The sequence below is a fragment of the Heterodontus francisci genome, chromosome 23 (assembly GCF_036365525.1).
Source record: "Heterodontus francisci isolate sHetFra1 chromosome 23, sHetFra1.hap1, whole genome shotgun sequence".
Taxonomy (NCBI): domain Eukaryota; kingdom Metazoa; phylum Chordata; class Chondrichthyes; order Heterodontiformes; family Heterodontidae; genus Heterodontus; species Heterodontus francisci.
Genome location: NC_090393.1, coordinates 15,856,224 through 15,879,952, shown reverse-complemented (window position 1 = coordinate 15,879,952; position 23,729 = coordinate 15,856,224). Strand labels below are relative to the sequence as shown.

Sequence of the window (23,729 nt, the reverse complement as noted above, 5' to 3'; positions counted from 1 at the left end):
TTTTTACCCAGAGGGTGGTGACAGTCTGGAATGCCCTGCCTGGGAGGATGGTAGAGGCGGGTTGCCTCACATCCTTTAAAAGGTACCTGGATGAGCACTTGGCACATCATAACATTCAAGGCTATGGGCCAAGTGCTGGCAAATGGGATTAGATAGACAGGTCAGGTGTCTTTAATGCATTGGTGCAGACTCAATGGGCCGAAGGGCCTCTTCTGCACTGTATTATTCTGTGATCATGCACAATCTGTAAGTATACAACCTGTGTACATGCTACAAGTGTACAACACAAACTTTACCATGTATATCCTGCAAGTATACAATAAATGCCTCCCCATGTATACATTGTGAGTATACAGTAACAACCTTTTCACATACAGTCTGAATATGCAATAACCCAACTCCCTGTGTACAGTAACCACTTCCAGTATTCGCTCAGGTCTCAGAATAAGTATGATATAAGTCAAACGTAAAATATGATTTTATATACTCAGAAGAATTGTGAACTGTGAGGAGGTTGGTGATAAACTTCAAAAGGACAGAGATAGGCTGGTGGAATGTGCGGACAACTGGCAGATAAAATTTAATGCAGAGAAGTGTGAAGTGATTCATTTTGGTAGAGGAGGCACTGGTGTAGTAGTATTGCCACTGGACGAATAACCCAGGGTATTGCTCTGTGGACATGGGTTTGAATCACACCACAGTAGAATTTGAATTCAATTAATAAATCTGGAATTAAAAGCTAGTCTAAGATGGCTATGAATTGATTGTTGTAAAAGTCTGGTTCACTAATGTCCTTTAGGGAAGGAAATTACCTGGTCTGGCCTAAATGTAACTCTAGAGTTAACTCTAAAATGGTCTAGCAAGCCCCTCAGTTGTGTAAAACTCTACAAAGTCAATTAGGAATGAAACCAGATGGACCACTTAGTATTGACCTAGGCACTGGAAATGACAACAGCAAGCCCAGCCCTGTCAACCCTGCAAAGTCCTCCTTACTAACATCTGGGGGCTTGTGCCGAAGTTGGGAGAGCTGTCCCACAGCTTGATATTGTGATACTCATGAAATCATACCTTAGACACAATGTCCCAGACATCACCATCCCTGGGTATGTCCTGACCCAGCAGAGGCAAGACTGGCTTGGTCGCACCACTGCTGGCCAAGTCTGAAGGATAAAGCTGCTAGACAAGGTCTGTGACAGGTGGTGGGGTGAGGGAAAAATATACTTGACCTTGTCCTCACCAATCTGCCTGCCACAGATGCATCTGTCCATGACAGTATTGGTAGGTAGAGGGCTGCTTTAGGTCGGGAAAAAGAACCTGACCTGATGATCCGTTTACTTACCTTCCGAGTGGGCAGCTCCACCGAGCTGCAGCACATGTGCAGTGACACCATTGCGCACTGCGCAGACTCAGTGTAGTCCCGGACTCCCAGCTCAGGTAAGTTTTTTTAAATTTCAGTACTTACCGGCAGAGCACTTACCACGTTAAGCCGGCCCCGGATGATGGGCCCGACCCGACCTGAACCCGACACATGTTGTCGGGTCCCGTCGGGTTCGGGTCAGGTAGGAAGCCTCTAGTGGTAGGAGACGCCACTGCACAATCCTTGTGGAGATAAAGTCCCATCCTCACATTGAGGATATACTCCACCGTGTTGTGTGGCACTACCACTGGGATAGATTTCGAACAGATCAAGCAACACAAAACTGGGCATCCATGAGGCGCTGTGGCCCATCAGCAGAAGAATTGTATTCAATCACAATCTGCAACCTCACAGCCTGGCACAGACCCCACTTTACCATTATCATCAAGCTGCAGGATCAACCCTGCTTCAATGAAGAGTGCAGGAGGGCATGCCAGGAGCAGTAGCCAGCGTACCTCAAAATGAGGTGTTAACCTGGTGAAGCTACAACACAGGACTACTTGCTTGCCAAACAGCAGAAGCAGCATGCAATAGACAGAGCTAAGCGATCCCACAACTAACGCATCAGAACTAAGCTCTGCAGTCCTGCCACATCCAGTCGTGAATGGTGGTGGATAATTAAACAACTAACAGGAGAAGGAGACTCCACAAATATCCCCATCCTCAATGATGGGGGAGCCCAGCACATCAATGCAAAAGATAAGGCTGAAGCATTTGCAACAATCTTCGGTCAAAAGTGGATGATCCATCTCGGCTTCCTCCTGAAGTCCCCAGCATCACAGATGCCAGTCTTCAGCCAATTCGATTCACTCCGCGTGATATCAAGAAACGACTGAAGGCACTGGATACTGCAAAACCTATGGGCCCTGACAACATTCCGGCAATGGTACTGAAGACCTGTGCACCAGAACTTGCCGTGCCCCTAGCCAAACTGTTCCAGTACAGCTAAAGCACGGGCATCTACCCGGCAATGTGGAAAATTGCCCGGGTTATGTCCTGTACACAAAAAGCAGGACAAGTCCAACCCAGCCAATTACCGCCCCATCAGTCTACGCTCGATCATCAGTAAAGTGATGGAAGGTGTTATCGACAGTGCTATCAAGTGGCACTTGCTCAGTGACACTCCGTTTGGGTTCCACCAGGGCCACTCAGCTCCTGACATCATTACATTCTTGGTTCAAACATAGACAAAAGAGCTGAACTCAAGAGGTGAGGTGAGAGTGACTGCCCTTGACATCAAGGCAGCAATTGATTGAGCATGGCATCAAGGAGCCCTAGCAAAACTGGAATCAGAGGGAAAACTCTCTGCTGGTTGGAGTCATATCTAGCGCAAAGGAAGATGGTTGTGGTTGTTGGAGGTCAATCATCTGAGCTCCAGGACATCACTGCAGGAGTTCTTCAGGGTAGTGTCCTAAGCCCAACCATCTTCAGCTGCTTCATCAATGACCATCCCTCTATCATAAGGTCAGAAGTGGGGATGTTCACTGATGATTTCACTATGTTCAGCACCAATCACAACTCCTCAGATACTGAAGCAGTCCATGTCCATATGCAGCAAGACCTGGACAACATTCAGGCTTGGGCTGATAAGTGGCAAGTAACATTCACACCACACAAGTGCCAGGCAATGACCATCTCAAACAAGAGAAAATCTAACCATCACCCCTTGGCATTCAACAGCATTACCATCGCTGAATTCCCCCGCTATCAACATCCTGGGGATTACCATTGACCAGAAACTGGAGTACTAATATAAATACCATGGCTACAGGAGCAGGTCAGAGGCTAGGAATCCTGCAGTGAGTAACTCACTTCCTTACTCCCCAAAGCCTATCCACCATCTACAAGTCAGGAGTGTGATGGAATACTTTCCACTTGCCTGGATGGGTGCAGCTCCAACAACACTCAAGAAGCTCGACACCATCCAGGACAAAGCAGCCCGCTTGATTGGCACCCCATCTACAAACATTCACTCCCTCCACCATTGGTGCACAGTGGCAGCAGTTTGTACCATCTACAAGATGCTCTTTTTTTTTTCTTTTTTTATTCATTCATGGGATGTGGGCGTCGCTGGCCAGGCCAGCATTTATTGCTCAACCCTAATTTCCCTTGAGAAGGTGGTGGTGAGCTGCAGCAACGCACCAAGGTTCATTTGGCAGCACCTTCCAAACCCGCGAACTCTACCACCGAGAAGGACAAGGGCAGGAAATACATGAGAACACCGCCACCTGCAAGTTCCCCTCCAAGCCACATATCATCCTGACTTGGAACTATATCGCCGTTCCTTCACTGCCGCTGGGTCAAAATCCTGGAACTCCCTTCCTAACAGCACTGTGGGTGTACCTACCTCACATGGACTGCAGCGGTTCAAGAAGGCAGCTCACCACCAACTTCTCAAGGGCAATTAGGGATGGGCAATAAATGCTGGCCTGGCCAGCGATGTCCACATCCCATGAATGAAAAAAAAATGAACAAGGCTAGGCAATATAAAATAAATGGTACAATTCTAAAGGGAGTGCAGGAGCAGAAAGACCTGGGGATATATGTACACAAATCATTGAAGATGGCAGAGCAGGTTGAGAAAGAGGTTAATAAAGCACACGGAAAACTGTGATTTATAAATGGGGGCACAAAGTACAAAAGCAAGGAAGTTATGATTACCCTGTATAAAACACTGGTTCAGCCTCACCTGGAGTATTGTGTCCAGTTCTGGGCACCACACTTTAGGAAGGATGTGAAGACTTTAGAGAGGGTGCAGAAAAGATTCACAAGAATGGTTCCAGAGATGAGGAACTTCAGTTGCATGGATAAATTTGAGAAGCTGGGTTTGTTCTCCTTGGCAAAGAGAAGGTTAAGATTTGAAAGAGGTATTCAAAATCATGAGGGGTCTGGACAGAGTAGATAGAGAGATACTGTTCCCGTTGGTGGAAGGATCCAGAACCGGTGGACACCGATTTAAGGTGATTGACAAAAGAAGTAATAGCGACATGAGGAAACACGTTTCTATGCAGTGAGTTGTGAGAATCTGGAATGAACTGCCTGAGAGTGTGGTGAAAGCAGATTAAATCACGGCTTTCAAAAGCGAATTGCATAATTATCAGAAGAGAAAAAATTTGCAGGGCTATGAGAAAAAGCGGGGGAGCAGGACTAGGTGAGTTGCTCTTGCAGAGCGCTGGCACGGACATGATGGGCCAAATGGCCTCCTGTGCTGTAACCATTCTATGATTCTATAGAAAAGGGAAAAACAGTAGACCCAACCAGTTTGTGTGTGTTTCTGACGGACATTAACCCACCTATTTGTCTTCTCACCAATCCCTTTTATTGCCTCTTAAACTAGTTTGCCAGGAATCTCCCACTCACCAGAATTCTTGGGGCTCTAAGCTCCAAGAACGTTTGGGGCCCCGCCACACAAAATGTGGAGTAAAATGCATAAGGAAATAGACCCAATGTTTACACACTGCATTAATAATAAAGAAAATCATATCAGAATATATCACACTTGTAGATATGGATTTGGTCTCTTTGGTACAATATATATTTGCACAGGACCCTTGGCTGAGGGCCCATATTTGTCTGGGACCCTGTGCATGAGCCCTGTGGGCAGTTACCGTTGGCTGTTATCACTTTGGCAGAAGGTTTACCGGAAACCCTGTTTACACCATGTAAATGAGACTTCTACCAAAGTTACACCAGCCGATTAGGAGACCTTCCTCCACCCCTCTCCCTCCCACCCCGAGGAGATTCTTCGTATCAATGGCCTTTTCAGGTAATAGGCAAAAAAAGCTAATTTAAATTTTACTTCAGCATACAATAGCACACTTTGCACGAGATTTTCAATCGTTTTCTTCAGATGCTCTTGATACTAAGGGACAAATCCTCTATTCTAAGGGTGGCAAGTTTCATCCCCAGTCTCAAGCTGCAATCCAACTGCTGTCATTAAGGTGAACACTGAAAATTCTCATGCAAGTGTTACGACCAGGTGCAAAAGGTGTCTAGGGGTCTGTTATTTATCTTCACCTGGTCTATCGGAACAGGGTTTAATTTTAAACATACTGTGTTTTGAGCTCTCCCTTTGTGAATCCTTGTTCACAACTTTCCAATTATAAGCCAAAGAAATGAGCACAAACAGGCTTTCTGTGGTTTAAAGAAGAAAGATGAAATTTTATTAAAACTTAAACTCTAATACGGTTCACGCCTACGGATATATGACGTGCCCACCCAAACATGCACATATGATACACACATGCAAATACGGACAGAAAAGAGCAGAAGAAAAGATAAGTCAAACAGTTTGAGGCAATATCTTGTTACTGTTTCTCAAACTGGCTGTAGTCCTTGATTGAAGATATGGTCTTTCATTTCGTTGGGGCCCAGTATTCGTCTTAAACCTTGTTCACGTAGGAGACTGTTCTCTCTTTGAGTTTACATGTCTTCACAAGATTTAGTTCCGTGAGAAAGAGATGGAGACAGGCAGACAGGAGAGGAGAGGTTCTCAGTCCATGAGCACACGCCGTTCTCTCTGTTCCAAATCCTTTGTTGGGCGATCAAATTCAAAAAAAAACCTCAGCAGGTTAGTCATGTGACTAGCTCCATATATGGAATGGTCTCTCCTGTGAGGTTTGTGGATTGTACCTTAGCAGTCTCTGGAATGCCAGCTGCCCCCACCTTCAAGACCTGGTACTCAAAATTGGTTGAATGCGTCAGGGCATGGCCCTTTGTCCCTTGTTCCAACATTGTCGGTTACCATGGAAATGTCTTTCCGGTCAGGGCTTGTAAATTTAAGTTTTAATGTTCATGTGGCTAAATCAGGTGTGCCTCAATCTTGGCAGGAGGAGGACGTGGGGTCTAACGTTTCACATTTTTCAGGGTTGGCTGACCAGACAGTAGGGGTTTTCATCCAGGATTCTTCCCGGACTTCCTTTAACCTGCTCTCTTAGTCACTTATTCCCCTTCTCTTTCTAAACTTTTGCCAGCCGTGTGCCTACCTGTCCCCTTTTGTTCTTGGCGGGGGTTCCTTACAGTTCACCAGCCCTCTGCTGGAGGGTCCTCCTAACACCGGTACAGGACTTAGGGGTGCAGGTTTCACTGTAGGTTGGGTTTTCCCCTCAGCCTGGCACATGTGGCAACTCCTGCAGTACTCCACCACATCTTTGTGGAGTTTTGGCCAGTCAAACTGCTGTCCTATGCGGGCTTTGGTCTTTCATATACCAGCAGATACACTACTGTAGTCTCGTGGGTCCTTCTTAAAATTTCTCTCCGGTACTTCTGTGGCACCACTAAGTGGTGAACTACTGCTCACTCCTTGCTCTCAGGTCTGTGAGGAGAACTCCATTTCCTCATCAGTATCTCATTCTTTAAATAGTAGCAATCAGAGACTCCCTCTGCTTCACTTTCAGACTGGGCAGCCTGTGCTAACTCTCGCAATACTGGGTCAGCTCTCTGAGCCTCAGCTAGGGAAAATCTATTTAATTCATTCCCTGGGTCTCCTAACTTTCCAAAGAAATTCTCGGACAGGCAGACCTCATGGTCATTTGCCTGCAGTGCCAATTCAATCTCCTCGGGGGAGCTGGTTTGATCCACTACACATTCAGGGAAACTGCAGGGGACCATGTCCTGCCACCGCCCTGTCTCTCAGACCTCCTGCGGTCTTTCTTTCACTACTGGGGGCGGTGGGGGGGGCGTGGCTACCACCTACACCCCTGCCAGATCATTACCTAGGAGCTGGTCAACCCCGTCCACAGGCAAACTAAGGACAATCCCTACAGTCACCGGTCCCGAAACTAGGTCGCACTCCAGGTGCACCCGAAGTACAGGTACAGACATACATTGCCCTCGATTACCATTCACCATCATTCTGGTCTTCACTGCACTCTCTGGGGGAAAGGTCAGGCCTTTTCCCAGTAAAAGGGATCTGGTGGCCCCTGTGTCCCTGAGAATCACTAGGGCCTTGCTTGCCCCATTCAAGGGGTATGGGGTTGCTTTCCCTTCAGATACAAAACCCTGGTGACCTTCAGGAATCCTATTAACTTTTCCTGCACTGGCGTAGTAAGCTTCCTGGGTTGCACTCTTACTGCAGTCAAAGCCACAGCCCATTCCGTGTTTTCCATCAGGCCCTTGTCTTCACTGAGTGGGTGTGCCCTGATTACCCCTACCGGTTTCCCCTTTTAGTTTCCAGCAGTCAGCTTTTAAATGCCCTGTGTTATTACAATGGAAGCACACAGCTCTCCGGGTCTCACTCTTGCTCACAGCACCTTCCTTTTTGGCTGGAGGAGGTCCCCCTGTGTCTCCTGCTTTCCTTTCTCTCCCAGGACTGACTGGGCAGAGATCACCTTCCCACCCTTTGTCCTTTTCAGATTTGTGGGGGTGATTAGGAAAGGTTCTCCCCTGGGAAACTGACTTATAAATTAAAGCAAATTCAGCGGCCAGAACGACCGCTTGCCGGGCTCCCTGGACCCACTGCTCCTCTACATGGGTTTTTATTGAGAATGGGAGAGAATTTTTAAATTCCTCTAACAGGACTACTTCTCTGAGAGTCTCATAACTGAGCTGTATTTTTAAAGCCCTCAGCCACTGGTCAAAAGCCAGCTGCTTACTTCTTCCGAACTCCAGATAAGTTTGATTAGCTTGCTTTTTGAGGGTTCTAAACTTTTGGTGATAGGTTTCGGGTACTAATTCATATGCCCCAAGGATAGCACTTTTGGTCAGTTCATAATTTGATGAACTCTCATCTGGCAGCAAGGAATAAACCTCATGGGCCTTTCCAGTTAGTTTGCTTTGCAGTAAAATAGACCAGGTCTCAGCTGGCCATTTTAGCTGCCTTGCCAGTTTCTTGAAGGACAAGAAAAACACTTCCACATCTTCCTCATTGAATTTTGGAATTCGTTGGGCATGTCTTAACAATCTTGTACCCAGTCCTGAATTGTGCTCCTCCATATTTGCCATGCATTCACTAGGGTTACTCTGTCGCCCCCTAGTTAACTCAAGCCGCTTCAACTCTCGTTCTTCGCATTCTTTCCGGAATAGTCTTTCTCTCTCTCTCTCTCTTGCCTTTCATTTTCTTCACGTTCCTTTTGGAAGGCCCTCTCTTTCTCCCTCTCTCTTTCCTCAAATTCAAGTTTCCTCTATTCCAATTGTATCTTTGCTAGCAATACCCTGTCGGAGTCTGCTTCTAACCCTGTTTCTACTTCTTCAGATTCACGGGGAAAATGGTTGGCCACTAGCCTTAGGAGTTCAGAAATCCTAGCCATGCCACATACAGTGATCTCACACTACTCAGCCATTTTTCTCAACTCCTCCATTGACAATGATTTTAACTTATCCCAAGATACTTCACCCTGGCTTGGGGAGCTATTCGCTTCAGTTGCAGACATGTTAGTATTCAATCACACACAACCACAAGAAAAACTTGTATTGATATTTTGCTCTTTTTGATTGGAAACAATTTGGCTCCCCACTTCCAATTTCACTCGTTCGTCTGTGGGTAACAATCCAGACGTTAGCACCCAATTCTGTGCGAAAGGTGTCTACGGGTCTGTTATTTATCTTCACCTGGTCTATCGGAACAGGGTTTAATTTTAAACACACTGTGTTTTGAGCTCTCCCTTTGTGAATCCTTGTTCACAACTTTCCAATTATAAGCCAAAGAAATGAGAACCAACAGGCTTTCTGTGGTTTAAAGATGAAATTTTATTAAAACTTAAAACTTAATCTCTAATATGGTTCACGCCTACGGATATATGATGTGCCCACCCAAACATGCACGTGATACACACATGCAAATACGGACAGAAAAGAGCAGAAGAAAAGATAAGTCAAACAGTTTGAGGCAATATCTTGTTACTGTTTCTCAAACTGGCTGTAGTCCTTGATTGAAGATATGGTCTTGCGTTTCATTGGGGCCCAGTATTCGTCTTAAACCTTGTTCACGTAGGAGACTGTTCTCTCTTTGAGTTTATGTGTCTTCACAAGATTCAGTTCCATGAGAAAGAGATGGAGACAGGCAGACAGGAGAGGAGAGGTTCTCAGTCCATGAGCACGCGGCGTTCTCTCTGTTCCAAATCCTTTGTTGGGCGTTCAAATTCAAAAAAAACCTCCCAGGTTGCCCAGCAGTTTAGTCATGTGACTCGCTCCTTATATGGAACAGTCTTTCCTGAGGTTTGTGGATTGTACCCTAGCAATCTCTGGATTGCCAGCTGCCCCCACCTTCGAGGCCTGGTACTCAAAAGTTCATTGTTGGTTGAATGAGTCAGGGCATGGCCCTTTGTCCCTTGTTCCAACACTGTCGGTTACCATGAAAATGTCTTTCCGGTCAGGGGCTTGCAATTTTAAGTTTTAATGTTCATGTGGTGAAATCATGTGTGCCTCAATCTTGGCAGGTGGGGTGTTTACCTGACACAAGCAACAGAGTTTGTCCAGAAGCAATGGACTGGTGCTATGTAAATGCAAATCTTTTTAAAGTAATTTCCTTCATGTTCTTCCACCATGGCGAAGCTTGTGTTCACTGAGCTCCAAAATTAGTCATTGTGACATCCATTGGAGTGACCTGGGTCACTTTTGCCCCACAATTTCCCAACCATCACCTGAAGCAACATGGCTGAGATTGAAAGCTTGGCAAACATGGGATTATGGCTGCATAACCCTCTTTGGTGCCATGAGCTGGTGGTTCAATGAGCCACCAGTTTCCAAGCATCCCAGTTGCATCCTGCAGAGTCACCATTTTCAGAAAAACTAAAATGCCCCTTTCTTTAAAACAGGGAACTGTTTTTGTGTTGTGTTGTGTTGCGATGTGTTGTGCCCAGTTCTCAGATGGTTCAGCCCTTTGGAGCTGCTCATTTTCAGCCATACCCAATCTCCTCTCTGCCCTTTTCCAATCACCAGCCAACATAACTGGTGGCTGTCAGAGCAAAAAACAACTTGCCCAACATAACAATAAGTAAAACCTAATTGATTTTTGTTCTTTCGGGAAATCACCTAAACTTTGCCCAGCACCTTCATATATTAACACAATCCAGGTTGGCAGTCCAGCACTCCATAACACTGAGCCCTCAATGTACTGCACCATCTTACCTTATTTCAGCCTGTGTCAGTGATATGTACAATAGGCTCTCTATCATGCCTGTCGCTCAAGCTGATCTGCAGGGAAGAGGGGCCAACTGGGGGTAGAGATAGTGAAGTTTGAAAAAACACCCAAAAACATTTTTTTATATTGCTCCTTTAATAAATGTTTATTATTTTCAATGAAAAGGCACAGGTTTCCTTTTTTTTGGGAGGGCGCAGAAAGTAGGGTCCAATGGAAGACAGCGGGTGATGTTGAGGGTCCAGTTTGATTTAGGACTGTAACAGCTTGTTAAAATATTCTCCAGGGGCCACATTCATATCCAGTGGGATTCACAAATAAAGCAAAATGTGAAATAACTTATGATTCCTTATACTTAAGAACACCTAGAAAGATGTTATTGTATTTATTTAATTTGTGATTAAAAAAAGATTTAAGGGATTTTCCAGATCTTGTTCAAACTTTGGCCAATTCTGTGACTCCAGTAGTTTAGAGTTCAGTACTTAAATGGGTGATGTCAAATCTAGGTAGATTTAAAGACAGCAATCACAAAGAATTATGATTGAATATAACAAAAGTGTTTTTAAGAAGATTTTTCTGTTTTTTGAAAAAAATATTTTTATTTGAGCGGTGAGTGCCATTAACCCATCAGGAAAGTAAGACTGGCCAGAGGAGTAGCCAAATCTGACAGCACGCAGGACCTGAACTGACATTTGTAGAGCTACAATCATATCTCGAGGTGTTTCAATCAGCACATTAATCCAGCTTCCTGACAAACTGTGGACATGACCACTTCTTTGATCTGATTCCTTTGAAACTGTCTACAGCAATCACCATTTCAATAGAACTATCCGCCAACAAGCGACTTAAACTTAATGATAATTCTTTGTACTAGCTTGATGTTGTAGGAGATAGCTAGGTCACATGTTTGACCGTGGCTAGATTTAACTGGATGATACATGTCATTAGATAGAACTGTAGAGCCAAAACACATCTGCCATTATGAATTCGATCACAACCTCTGTCATAATAGACCTTCCAGTATTTGGAAATACATGATAAGGTGTGCTCCAATGGAAAGCTGCCTTTAGGCACTAAATGATACCTGAGTTTAGTATGAAAGACACTTCATCAACCTTTCTCTTCTTTTGTTTACAAACACACAATGGTATTAAATCACTTTTAAACACATCATTGCCACACAAATTTGGCACACAGCTCTTCACCTCGCCTGCCACAACAGAAAAGGTTCAGCAAACATTTATTTATATAAAGGCAAAAAGCTCATTTAAGGTAACTCCTTTATAATCCTGAAAAGGTGGTTGCTTATGTTCACTAACACTCCCTGTGATGCCCCTTTGAGACAATATTGCAAAACCGAAGCTTCCCAGTGGCATTGTTATAACCGGAGTTCTCCATATTGCAGCAGCCTGGCCAACAGGCTCCTTCATTTACCCTGAACCAGTACACGGTTTAGCAAATGGATTATGCAGTTCAACAACACCAGCTTTACGCCATTTTGAACGCATCCAACAGATATTTCCAACTGTCATCCAATCAAATAAGGTAAGTTTTGAGGGCTGGGTAAAAACTGTGTTAAGACCAGAAACAAAAATCCAGTCTCATTGTGAAAGTAATTTAGTGCAGAACAACTGCCTTTCCAAACCTGCTAAATTTCACTGGAGCCCACCCAGCCTGCTATCTCTCCAAGTGCATTGTCACTGAATTACTGCACCACAATCAGAACCTCTGTAAAAGGAAATGGTTAAGATAAAATAATTGCAGATTTTGAAACGATAAGATGAAATATAATACCTTCATTTGTAAATCGGCTTATCGTTGTAAGACAACTCAAAGCCCTTTGTGCAATTAATGAAGTCGGCAAATCGGACAATCATTCTGTACCAGCAACAACTCACAAACAGCAGCGAGATTAATGACCAATTAATCTTCGTGAACAATTTGCAGGGCTATGGGAACAGAACAGGGGAGAAGGACTAATTGGATAGCTCCAAGAGCCAGCATCTGTGTGACGGGCCAAATGGCCTCCTCCTGTGCTGTCTGATTCTAACCTGTCTTTTTGGCGATATTGGTTGAGAGTAATGTCAGCTAGGGCACCAGGAAAACTCCTTGCTCTTTGAAGAATGGCATAACTGACAACTTTGGTTTAATGTCTCACCCAAAGGACAGACCTTCAGTACTCCACTGGAACACCATGCTAGAATATCAGCTCAAACCTGAATCAATCCTGTAACCTTCTCACCAGCCAAAGCAAGGATTGAACCATACTGAAATACCATTCTGATGTTTGAATTCACACTGATAACATCCATATATGAATTTGAGGAGACAGGGATATGCGACCACTGTGTGGGACACGTTTTGTTTTCAGTTTTGGGAAGTTTCTCAAACTTGATTCCAACTCCAGGGGCAGGGAGTGTAAAAGTGAGAACAGCCTGCCCCTCCAGTGTCACTCCGACTTGTCACCTGCCAGATTCCCCCCTTCACTGGAAGGAGCCAAAGACATTTTTAACCACATAAAAGCAGCGTGAACGGCGAATGACACACGGGGGGGGGGGGGGGGGTGTTTTCACATTGCAAACGAAATTGAGCACAGGGTCAGAGAGCCGGGTAAACTGACACTCATACAGTCTGACAGCCGCATCGTCTCTAATCGGCGCAAAGGCTCCGGTTGCGCACAGGGGGGGGCGGATAAATAAGAACGAAAACATCCAACAAACAAAAGTCGCGGCCAATGCTTTCCCACGCGAATCCATTACATTACAGACGAGCTCCGGCATGTTCCGCCTACTTTATCTTGGCCAGACAGAGAGAGAAAAACTTTCTGAAGAGTCCACTCCCCTGGAAGGCACAGGTCAACCCAGTGGGTATAACTTATAACTTCCCCACCTCAACAACAGGAAGAGGGCTTGGGGTGAGGGGGGAAAGAGTGGAAGTTTGCATCAGACTTTAAAAATATACTTTGCATTCAGTTCTCGAACGATGGTATCATCAAAATAAGTCACAACATTCGGTTCCAAAGTTCATAATTCGAAAAAAAAAAACCTGAGAATGTTACAACACAAGAGGCGACCAGTCGGCCCATCGTGCCTGTGCTATCTCTGAAAGAGCTGTCCAATCAATCCCACTCTCCCACAGCCCTGCAATTTTTTTTTTGCTATTATTAAGTATAAATTCAATTTCCTTTTGAAAGTTCCTATTGAATCTGCTTCCACCATCTTTTCAGGCAATGCCATTTTTAAAAAAAATTTAAATTAAATTTACAAGTTTGTTTTTAATATTTTGCTTTTAGATTGTTAAATATGTTATTCAGTGTTAAATGTGAAACCATAGGGAGGAAAAACTACTCGTTCCTCCCCCTAGTCAATATTTTCGTTAATTTGCCCCCCCGCCCCGCGCCTCCACCCCCCGTACCCCAAACTTTCTTACCTGTATTCCTGGGTTGAGTAATTGTTATGTCCCGATGTCTTTAATATCCCTGACATTTCCGATCTGATCTCGGTTTCTATCATCTCCTTCCACAAACTAAACGGTGCACACAGGCAGGGGGCAAAAATGTCAATTTTTTTTGTTACCATCTATCAGTTTTAAGTTGTAGCTATCCAGCATTTCAGGAAAAGCAATGTCACTCCAAAAACCACATAGACAGGGGAAACAAACCCCACGGAGCAAACACAGTCGTTGCAACAGCGATAGTAATACATGGGGGCTATCATTAAACTCGTCTGGATTAGCAAATACTTAATTTTCCAGATATTGTAAAGACAGCGATTGCACAGGTGGGAATGTCTAAACTGTCCATAAAATGCACTAAAAGCGATTAAAAAAAAGGGTGGGGAATCATTGCAATAATTTTTACAGCAGCAATCATTTAATCATTAGCTGGGCATTGCTGGGTTTTTCTAACTATTCGTTCGAAACTGCACATAAACATATCTCCAAAAAAAAGTTTTAAATTGCATTTAGAAAAACTGCAAATCAGAATTGAAACCCCCTCCTTATTTAATGCAATGCAGCTCGAGAGATTTGTCTTTTTTTTTTGGAGGGGCAGAAAGTTACTGAATAGATGTCTGTACCTGCTGAGATTTTCCTATTGCTCCGAACTCCTCTTTGAATTTTTGAATCCACACAAACGGTTTTTAAATTTCCCGGCGCTGGCAGGCAGCTTCCCTGGCGCATGCGCGCAGCCTGCTGGTGGGGGGGAGGGGTAAGGAAGAGAAATCGATTAGTCGGATCGGGGTCAGAGATTTACGATCAATTCCATGGCTTTCTCCACCTCCTATTCCATCCCGAGTCGATCCTGCGGCAGGGTTAGATTCTTTATAGACAGAAACTTAGATGCAGATGAATCCTTTTTTTGCCTTAAACGAATCCAAACCACGACAAAAAAAAAGTTTTCAAAGTTTCTTTTGCAAGTTGCAAACTTCACCGGACTGGCTGCCAGAGGCTCTGGACGGCCCGGCCTGCCTTGCACCTGAAAATAAAAGCTGGTTTACAATCAAAATGTAAATCTAGATACTTCCAAAATCCCCCCCCCCCCCCCCCCCTTTCCTGGGATCTGTTTTTGTTGGGAATTTTTTCAGGCTGCTTTGAGTTTGCTCTCTCCCTGGTCCTGGAACTCTCTCTCTCTCTCTCTTATGACAGTTGGTGCTGCTGATTGAATGAATCCGTTGGCTGCTGCTGTGGGGATTGTACTTTTAACAGACACACACACACAGAGTCCGCCTCTTGCTGCATCTCCTCTCCCACTCTCTTCCCCGCCGCTCTACCCGCGCCTCCTCCCGGCTCTCAGTGTCTTCGCGGGAAAGGCGGCCCGAGTGGCGCGGCTGAAATAACATCAGTCTCTTGTGCAATAACAGGGGCAAGGAGAGGGAGAGGGCGGGGGGGGGGGGGGAACTAAATCAGGAATAAAACATCGACAAGGAACTTTTAAACCGAAACAATGCATCTCGGTAACTCCAGCACCTGTTTCTTAAATGATGACCAGATACAGCAGGTCAGAAACAAGCTGTGAACAAAAAAATCCCAAAATCAAGCCAATTTATATCAATTAAACATACTTCGCTTTGATTCCCAAATTATTTTGCGCTTGCATATGGACCTCGTGTTATCATTGCGTCTCAGTGATAATACAAATTACATTTCTTGACTTTTTTCGCTCCAGAATTCGTAGCTTTCGTCTCCAATTGAAGTTTCTGTGTTGTGTTTTGAGATGTGAGTTGGTTCAGTAAATGCCTTCCTGAAGTTATTGCTTTGTACACAAATGCAAAGGGTTTCTTATTCCCCCTCTTCTGTGTTCTCTCCCTTCCTGCTCTGAATGAATTAAATCTCTCCTTTTTTTAATGTATTTCAATTGACTTTATTTTAGATAACAAATTGCACACATTTATTGAGGTTGTCCACGACCATGGCCAAATCCGCCTCTAAACTTTGGGTATAGGTGGACTCCACCTACGTGGCTTTGTGTGATTTCTGACAATACTTGTTGGTAGGCCATTGGACCAGGAATGGCATTACAACCGACCACATTTCTGTGCACACCTATGTCGATATGAGGCATGCTTACAGCATGGGGATTACTGGAGGTCAATCGGGATTGGGAACCCTGCAGCCTCCAGCAGCAATGATGTGAGCTTCCTGGCTGGAACTGGGAATCACTCTTGGCTTTTTGGTGGCCGCAGCATCTGAACTGCTGCGTCATCAGTGCAGTGGTTTCACAATCATAGATTGGTTTTCACAGAGCTTTCACCAGCCATTGGGGAAGGTACAGCCACCAGCTAAGTAACGACAGGCTGTGACTTTAAGACAATTATGCGCATGCAGGCTGAATTTAGAGTGGATTCAACAACCAAAATAAAAATTGGAGGTTTGTAGAGCATCTGAACCCAGTGATGGGAATGCAGACTGCTGCAACGTGTTGAAATTAGTACATCAGCCTTGTGTTATATATATAGGCTAATGTGAAGGCCCAGAGAGGCTGCATTTAGCAAAACACACAGACTTCAGTGTGTTACACACAGGATAGAGGTTTGCATAGAGTATAAAAATTGGCAAGTCATGTTGCAGCTGTACAGAACCTTAGGCCACAGTTAGAATATTGCGTGCAATTCTGGTCGCCACACTACCAGAAGGACGTGGAGGCTTTGGAGCAGGTACAGAAGAGGTTTACCAGGATGTTGCCTGGTCTGGAGGGCATTAGCTATGAGGAGAGGTTGGAAAAACTCGGATTGTTTTCACTGGAACGACGGAGGTGGAGGGGCAACATGATAGAGGTTTATAAAGTTATGAGCGGCATGGACAGAGTGGATAGTCGGAAGCTTTTTCCCAGGGTGGAAGAGTCAGTTACTAGGGGACATAGGTTTAAGGTGCGAGGGGCAAAGTTTAGAGGGGATGTGCGAGGCAAGTTTTTTACACAGAGGCTGGTGAGTGCCTGGAACTTGCTGCCAGGGGAGGTGGTGGAAGCAGATACGATAGCGACGTTTAAGAGACATCTTGACAAATATATGAATAGGAAGGGAATAGAGGGATATGGGCCCCGGAAGTGCAGAAGGTGTTAGTTTCGGCAGGCATCAAGATCGGCGCAGGTTTGGATGGCCGAATGGTCTGTTCCTGTGCTGTACTGTTCTTTGTTCTTTTGATAGCACATAGGGTGGAGACTGGCATGTAGGAAAATACAAAGATGGTGGTGTGTTACATATATGAAAGCACACATGGCATGTTACATTCATGAGAACACATATGGTGGTGTTTAGAGATACAGCACTGCACTGAAACAGGCCCTTCGGCCCACCGAGTCTGTGCCGACCATCAACCACCCATTTATACTAATCCTACACTAATCCCATATTCCTACCACATCCCCACCTGTCCCTATATTTCCCTACCACCTACCTATACTAGGGGCAATTTATAATGGCCAATTAACCTATCAACCTGCAAGTCTTTGGCATGTGGGAGGAAACCGGAGCACCCGGAGAAAACCCACGCAGACACAGGGAGAACTTGCAAACTCCACACAGGCAGCACCCAGAATTGAACCCGGGTCCCTGGAGCTGTGAGGCTGCAGTGCTAACCACTGCACCACTGTGCCCTGTTACACGATAACACATGGTAGCATGTTACATACAGGGGAACACAGTGGAATGTTACATACATGATAATACACATGATATAGTGTTGAATATAGGGCTGCAAACATGTTACATGCAGCATTACACACAGGCTGGACTGTGTGTTCTCAGAAAGACAATGGATTTTAATCACTGCCTTGCACAGAACATATGCTAGTGACCAGACCTTAATTATTCAAAAGTCAGAAAAAGAAGTTAATAAATTCCCACATTATATTTTCCCATTGATATTGATATTGTTAAATTAATTCTTCCCACTTTTCTTCCTTAGGACCAGCATTGATATCTATCACCCTCACAGCCTCTTCCACAAGTAACATCAATGCCATTCTGTGAACAACCAACAGGTCTTTTTGTCGCCGAGTATAATTAACCAATCCAGTGCTTTATCTGGCAAAGAACAAGAAAGTTTGAAAGTCGATCATGGTAAAAATGTTCAATTTAATTCACCCTTTTGAATGGTCAAAAACTGTTAGATTAACAAGGTTCTTATAAATTAAATCAATCAAGCAGAATATACTTACAGTACCTTGGAAACAGTGAACCATTGGTTCCAGTTTCATACTGTAAGTTGAATGGAATGAGACTCCTATTATAGGGAAATATTATACAACAAAACCCTAAGCCACTCTCCTTCCTTTACGATTAAAAACTGACATCTGGTACAGAAGCACAGACACAGCCCATGAAGGAAATAGACTGTACAAACTTCTGGATGGACCAGAATCTATATTTGTTTGGATCTGTTTAGGATGGTAGAAAGAGAGAGGGATGCCCCTTGTTGTTGTATATGTGTTCTGTACTGGAGTGAAAGTATAAACCTGGTGATTTTGATGGGGGAAAAAATCGGGCAAAGTGTAAAATGAACGGCCAATTCGCAAATTGTTCTTTCCCAATTTAAACCAGAGGATTCCCTATCAATGGAGCAGGTCACCGAACTCTGCCATTGCTGCTTCGCTGCTGGTCACTGTGATATATCAACTAACCATGATGGCTTGGGTTGGAACACCTTCCTCTGTCTCCCAGGACAGAGGACATTTACTTCCATTTGGCTTCTCGCCATGATGTCAGGTTCGAAAACTCATTGCACGCACCGATCTATTAACTTGACATTTCACTGCTGCCTCTGTCACTTATCTACAGGTTAATTCGGAAGTATAAATTATAAAGTAAAATATAGTGGTGGTCCATTGCTTGGAGAGTTAGCAACTCTGCAAAGAATGAAGATTTCATTTTTGTTTATAACTTTAATGATATTTTTTCCCAATCAGCTTAATGGTAAAATAAGACAGACTATAGACAACTTTAAATCATGAGATCTTTTACCAGATTGGCTGATATTGAGGAAATGTTAGGAGTGAGATTTATATGATCACAAAGAGTTATTGAGAATGCAACTATTTAAATAAAGGGAGCTTTCTTTATTTGGAAGGAGGTACATCCTAACTGATTACATTCTCAAACCCAAATGAGTGAAAGTTGATAGGTCTGTAAAACAATGTACTAACTATTGTGGCACCACAAACATGTTGACACATCCAAACACAGTTGGACTTAGTTAAGGAAACCCAATGAGTTTTCTCATTTGGCTGCTGCCTACTTAGGTTTGGTGCAATTGACTGCATTGAAGAAGGGCCTGGTTGTATCCATGATGTAGCAATGTCAGTTTTCAGGCATTTGGTTGACTGAAAAGGAGACTTTGGATTAAGTGGTATCCAACTGAAAGAGGGAATAATGATTGGGTCAACCTTTGTACTCTACAAACTGCCTCACAGCCCATTAACAAAGGGGAAGTTTTCTCTAGGAATTTAAAAAAATGATGTAGTAGTATTACAGAACAGTAAGGAGAGAAATATATGTAAATAATATATTAGGAATGGCATTATAAATTCCTCTGTTCACATTTATGGTGGAAACTTTTCAACATTTCACTATTGACTAAACTTCAAAAGTATTTAACTGGCTATAAAGAATGTCATGAGGTTGTAAAAGGCACTATATAAATACAAAGTGACTCCTGACAACGCAGAGCATGCGCAGAGCGATCGCGGACGTCATCAGTGCATATATAAATATTTATATACTTGAATATAAATACAAGTCTTTATGTAAATTTGTCATGCTGTAATTATAAGCCTGCCCCCCCCCCCCCGCCCCCATGGTGATGCTCTCGCACTCTTGCCTCTCTCAACTCCTCAGTCACTACTGCAGAAAATCACCAATGTTACAACCAGATCTGCTTCTCAATCTAACATAAGTCTTGACAAATTATTATTTAAAAATAAAGACAGAATGTAGGAACATAGGAACAGGAGTAGGCCATTCAGCCCCTCGAGCCTGCTCCACCATTTAATATGATCATGGTTGATCATCCACTTCAATGCCTTTTTCCCACACTATCCCCATATCCCTTTATGTCACTGGTATTTAGAAATCTGTCAATCTCTGGTTGAAACATACTCAATGACTGAGCTTCCACAGCCCTCTGGGGTAGAGAATTCCAAAGATGCACAACCCTCTGAGTAAAGAAAATTTTCCTCATCTCGGTCCTAAGTGGCTTCCCCCTTATTTTGAAATTGTGTCCACGGGTTCCAGACTCCCCAACCAGGGGAAACATCTTAGCTGCATCTACCCTGTCTATCCCTTTAAGTATTTTGTAGGTATCAATGAGATCACCTCTCATTCTTCGAAACTCGAGAGAATACAGGCCCAGTTTTCCCAGTCTTTTTTTTTTAAAATTCGTTCCTGGGATGTGGGCATCGCTGGCTAGGCCAACATTTGCTGCCCATCCCTAATTGCCCACTGAAGGCATTTAAGAGTCAACCACATTGCTGTGGATCTGGAGTCACATGTAGACCATAGAAATAGAACCATAGGAAAATTACGGCACAGAAAGAGGCCATTCAGCCCGTCATGTCCGTGGGGGCAGACTAGACGAGCCGCCCAATCTAATCCCACCTTCCAGCACCTGGTCCAGAGCCTTACCGGTTACAGCATTTAGGTGCATGTTCTCTAAGTTGATGACTGCCAGCACAATCAGAAGCAACATTTCATGAGCATCATATGGTATAAATTGTGATCTTACAATTGCAAGCTTATCCAGCATTAACTGGTAGTTGATTATTTCACATTTTTGGGTAGTATATGTTATGTACTGTCTCATAAATCAGGACACCCAGGTAAGGTGCTGGCATGAAGTATATAAAAGATTTCAATAAAAAGCAATTATTTAAGTGCTAGATGGCATAAATTACATCTGTAGGCTTGTATGCCATAAGAAGCTGTGTAAAGATGAAATTCACACTAAAGATTTTTTTTAGTTAAAAAAGGGAGTATTTAAGGATTATCGTAGATATGGTTCAAAATGTTTCCTGTGTTCACACAAATTTATTCCTGGGGAAATGGAATGTGCACTTGCATTTCAAAGATGTGACTAATTAAACTTCTTTCATTACATTAAATCTAAAATAAAGCTTTCTGGTCACCCCTCCCCATTCTCTTATATGTTCTATCATCTTCCTTGTTACATCTCCCCAGCCATGTAAGGACAGCAGGTTTCCTTCTCTAAAGGACATTAGTGAACCAGATGGGCTTTTATGACAATGGTTTCATTGTTATCATTGGACAAGCTTTTAATTCCAGATTCATTAATTGAATTTAAATTCCACCTTCTGCTGTGGTGGGTATTGAACCTATATCCCCACAGCAATACCCTGGGTCACTAATCCAGTGATAATACCACTATGCCACCACCTCCCCTCTCTTCATGGGACAGTCCCACTATCCCGGGAACAAGTCTGGTGAACCTTCATTGCACTCCCTCTATGGCAATAATATCCTTCCTAAGGTAAGGGGACCAAAACCGCACACAGTACTCCAGGTGCAGTCTAACCAAGGTTCTATACAATTGAAGCAAGACTTCATTCCTCCTGTACTCAAATCCTCTTGCGATAAAGGTTAACATACCATTAGTCTTCCTAACTGCTTGCTGCACCTGCATGTTAGCTTTTAGTGACTTATTGACGAGGACACCCAGGTCCCTATGTACATCTACACTTTCTAATCTCTCACCATTTAAGTAATACTCTGCACATCTATTCCTCCTATCAAAGTGGATAACCTCACATTTTTCCACATTATATTCCATCTGCCATGTTCTTGCCCTGTCCTTAGCCTGTCCAAATCCGCTTGAAGGCACCTTGCATCTTCTTCACAACACACATTCCCACCTAGTTTTGTGTCATCAGTGAACTTGAATGTGTATGACTTTAAAATAGGGACTGAACTACATCTGCCATTCTGGTCCAAATTCCCCCTCTATCCTCTTAACTCCTTTTCACCTTGAAACTACATTTGGTTTTCACTCCCCATGTGTATTGCCACAGCATATCAACTAATATTTTACAAATATAATTATTAAAAATTTTGCATAGGGCCCACAACTTCCAGTCTGCTAATTTCCCTTTCTGTTGGCAGAATTTTTGGTCACATTTTGCTGTGAACATTTATAATTATCATAGTGAAGGCACCCTTAGGCAGCAGCGATCATAATATGATTGAATTTTACATTCAGTTTGAGGGACAGAAGAGTGGTTCTAAGACTAGTTTTTTAAACTTAAATAAGAGCAATTATGAGGGCATGAAAGCAGAGTGAACTGGCAAATTAGGTTAAAGGATAGGTCAACAGAAATGCAGTAGCAGACATTTAAGGGGATATTTCAGAATACATAGAATAGATACATTCCAATGAGGAAGAAAAATTCCAAAGAGAGGACCCACCATCTGTGGTTAACTAAAAAAGTTAAAGATAGTACCAAAATCATAGAAAAAGCATATAATTGCACAAAGATGGGTGGTAGGTCAGAAGATTGGACAGAATATTAAAAAGAAAAAGCAAAGAATGACTAAAAGGTTAATAAAAAGGGCTGGAAATATAAAAACAGGTAATGAGAGTTTCTATAGATATTTTAAAAAGAGTTAACAAAGTGAGCACTGGTCTATAGAAAGTGAGTCTGGGGAATTAATAAGGGAAAATAAAGAAATGAATGGAAAAGGTATTTTGCATCAGTCTTCTCCATACAGGATACAAGTAACATCCCACAGGGGCGCAGTGGTTAGCACCACAGCTCCAGTGACCTGGGTTCAGTTCTGGGTACTGTCTGCGTGGAGTTTGCAAGTTCTCCCTGTGACTGCGTGGGTTTCCACTGGGTGCTCCAGTTTCCTCCCACAGCCAAAGACTTGCAGGTTGATAGGTAAATTGACCATTGTAAATTGCCCCTCGTGTAGGTCGGAGAATGGTGGGGATGTGGTAGGGAATATGGGATTAATGTAGGGTTAGTATAAATGGGTCTTGCTCTACGGCAGCGAGGCCTGGACAACATATGTCAGCCAAGAGCGACGTCTCAATTCATTCCATCTTTGTTGCCTCCGGAGAATCTTTGGCATCAGGTGGCAGGACCGCATCTCCAATACAGAAGTCCTCGAGGCGGCCAACATCCCCAGCTTATACACACTACTGAATCAGCGGCGCTTGAGATGGCTTGGCCATGTGAGCCGCATGGAAGATGGCAGGATCCCCAAGGACACATTGTACAGCGAGCTCGCCATTGGTATCAGACCTACCGGCCGTCCATGTCTCCGCTTTAAAGACGTCTGCAAACGCAACATGAAGTCCTGTAACATTGATCACAAGTGATGGGAGTCAGTTGCCAGCGATCGCCAGAGCTAGCGGGCAGCCATAAAGACGGAGCTAATGTGTGGCGAGTCGAAGAGACTTCGCAGTTGACAGGAAAAAAGACAGAAGCGCAAGGGGAGAGCCAACTGTGTAACAGCCCCGACAACCAATTTTTTCTGCAGCACCTGTGGAAGAGTCTGTCACTCTAGTATTGGCCTTTATAGACACTCCAGGCGCTGCTCCACAAACCACTGACCACCTCCCATTGTCTCCCGAGACAAGGAGGCCAAAGAAGAAGAAGAGTATAAATGGGTGGTTGTTGGTCAGCACAGACTCAGTGGGCCGAAGGGCCTGTTTCAATGCTGTATCTCTAAATAAATATAAAATAAATACCTGTAAATCAGGAAATGGAAGAGAGGGAAGAACTCAAGC

The 23,729-nt window shown here is 43.8% G+C and overlaps 1 protein-coding gene across 1 annotated transcript in view; it reads right to left on the bottom strand.

The window, feature by feature from the left end:
* Positions 1 to 14,968, bottom strand: part of foxn4 (forkhead box N4) — a 45,964-nt gene extending 30,996 nt beyond the window's left edge. The window contains exons 1-2 of the mRNA XM_068055552.1: positions 14,570 to 14,968; positions 13,923 to 14,018 (exon numbers count right to left, since the gene is read on the bottom strand). Of these exons, the coding sequence (XP_067911653.1) occupies positions 13,923 to 14,005 (83 nt within the window). The 5' untranslated portion in view covers positions 14,006 to 14,018; positions 14,570 to 14,968. The remainder of the gene's footprint in view (positions 1 to 13,922; positions 14,019 to 14,569) is intronic.
* Positions 14,969 to 23,729: the final 8,761 nt, after the last annotated feature.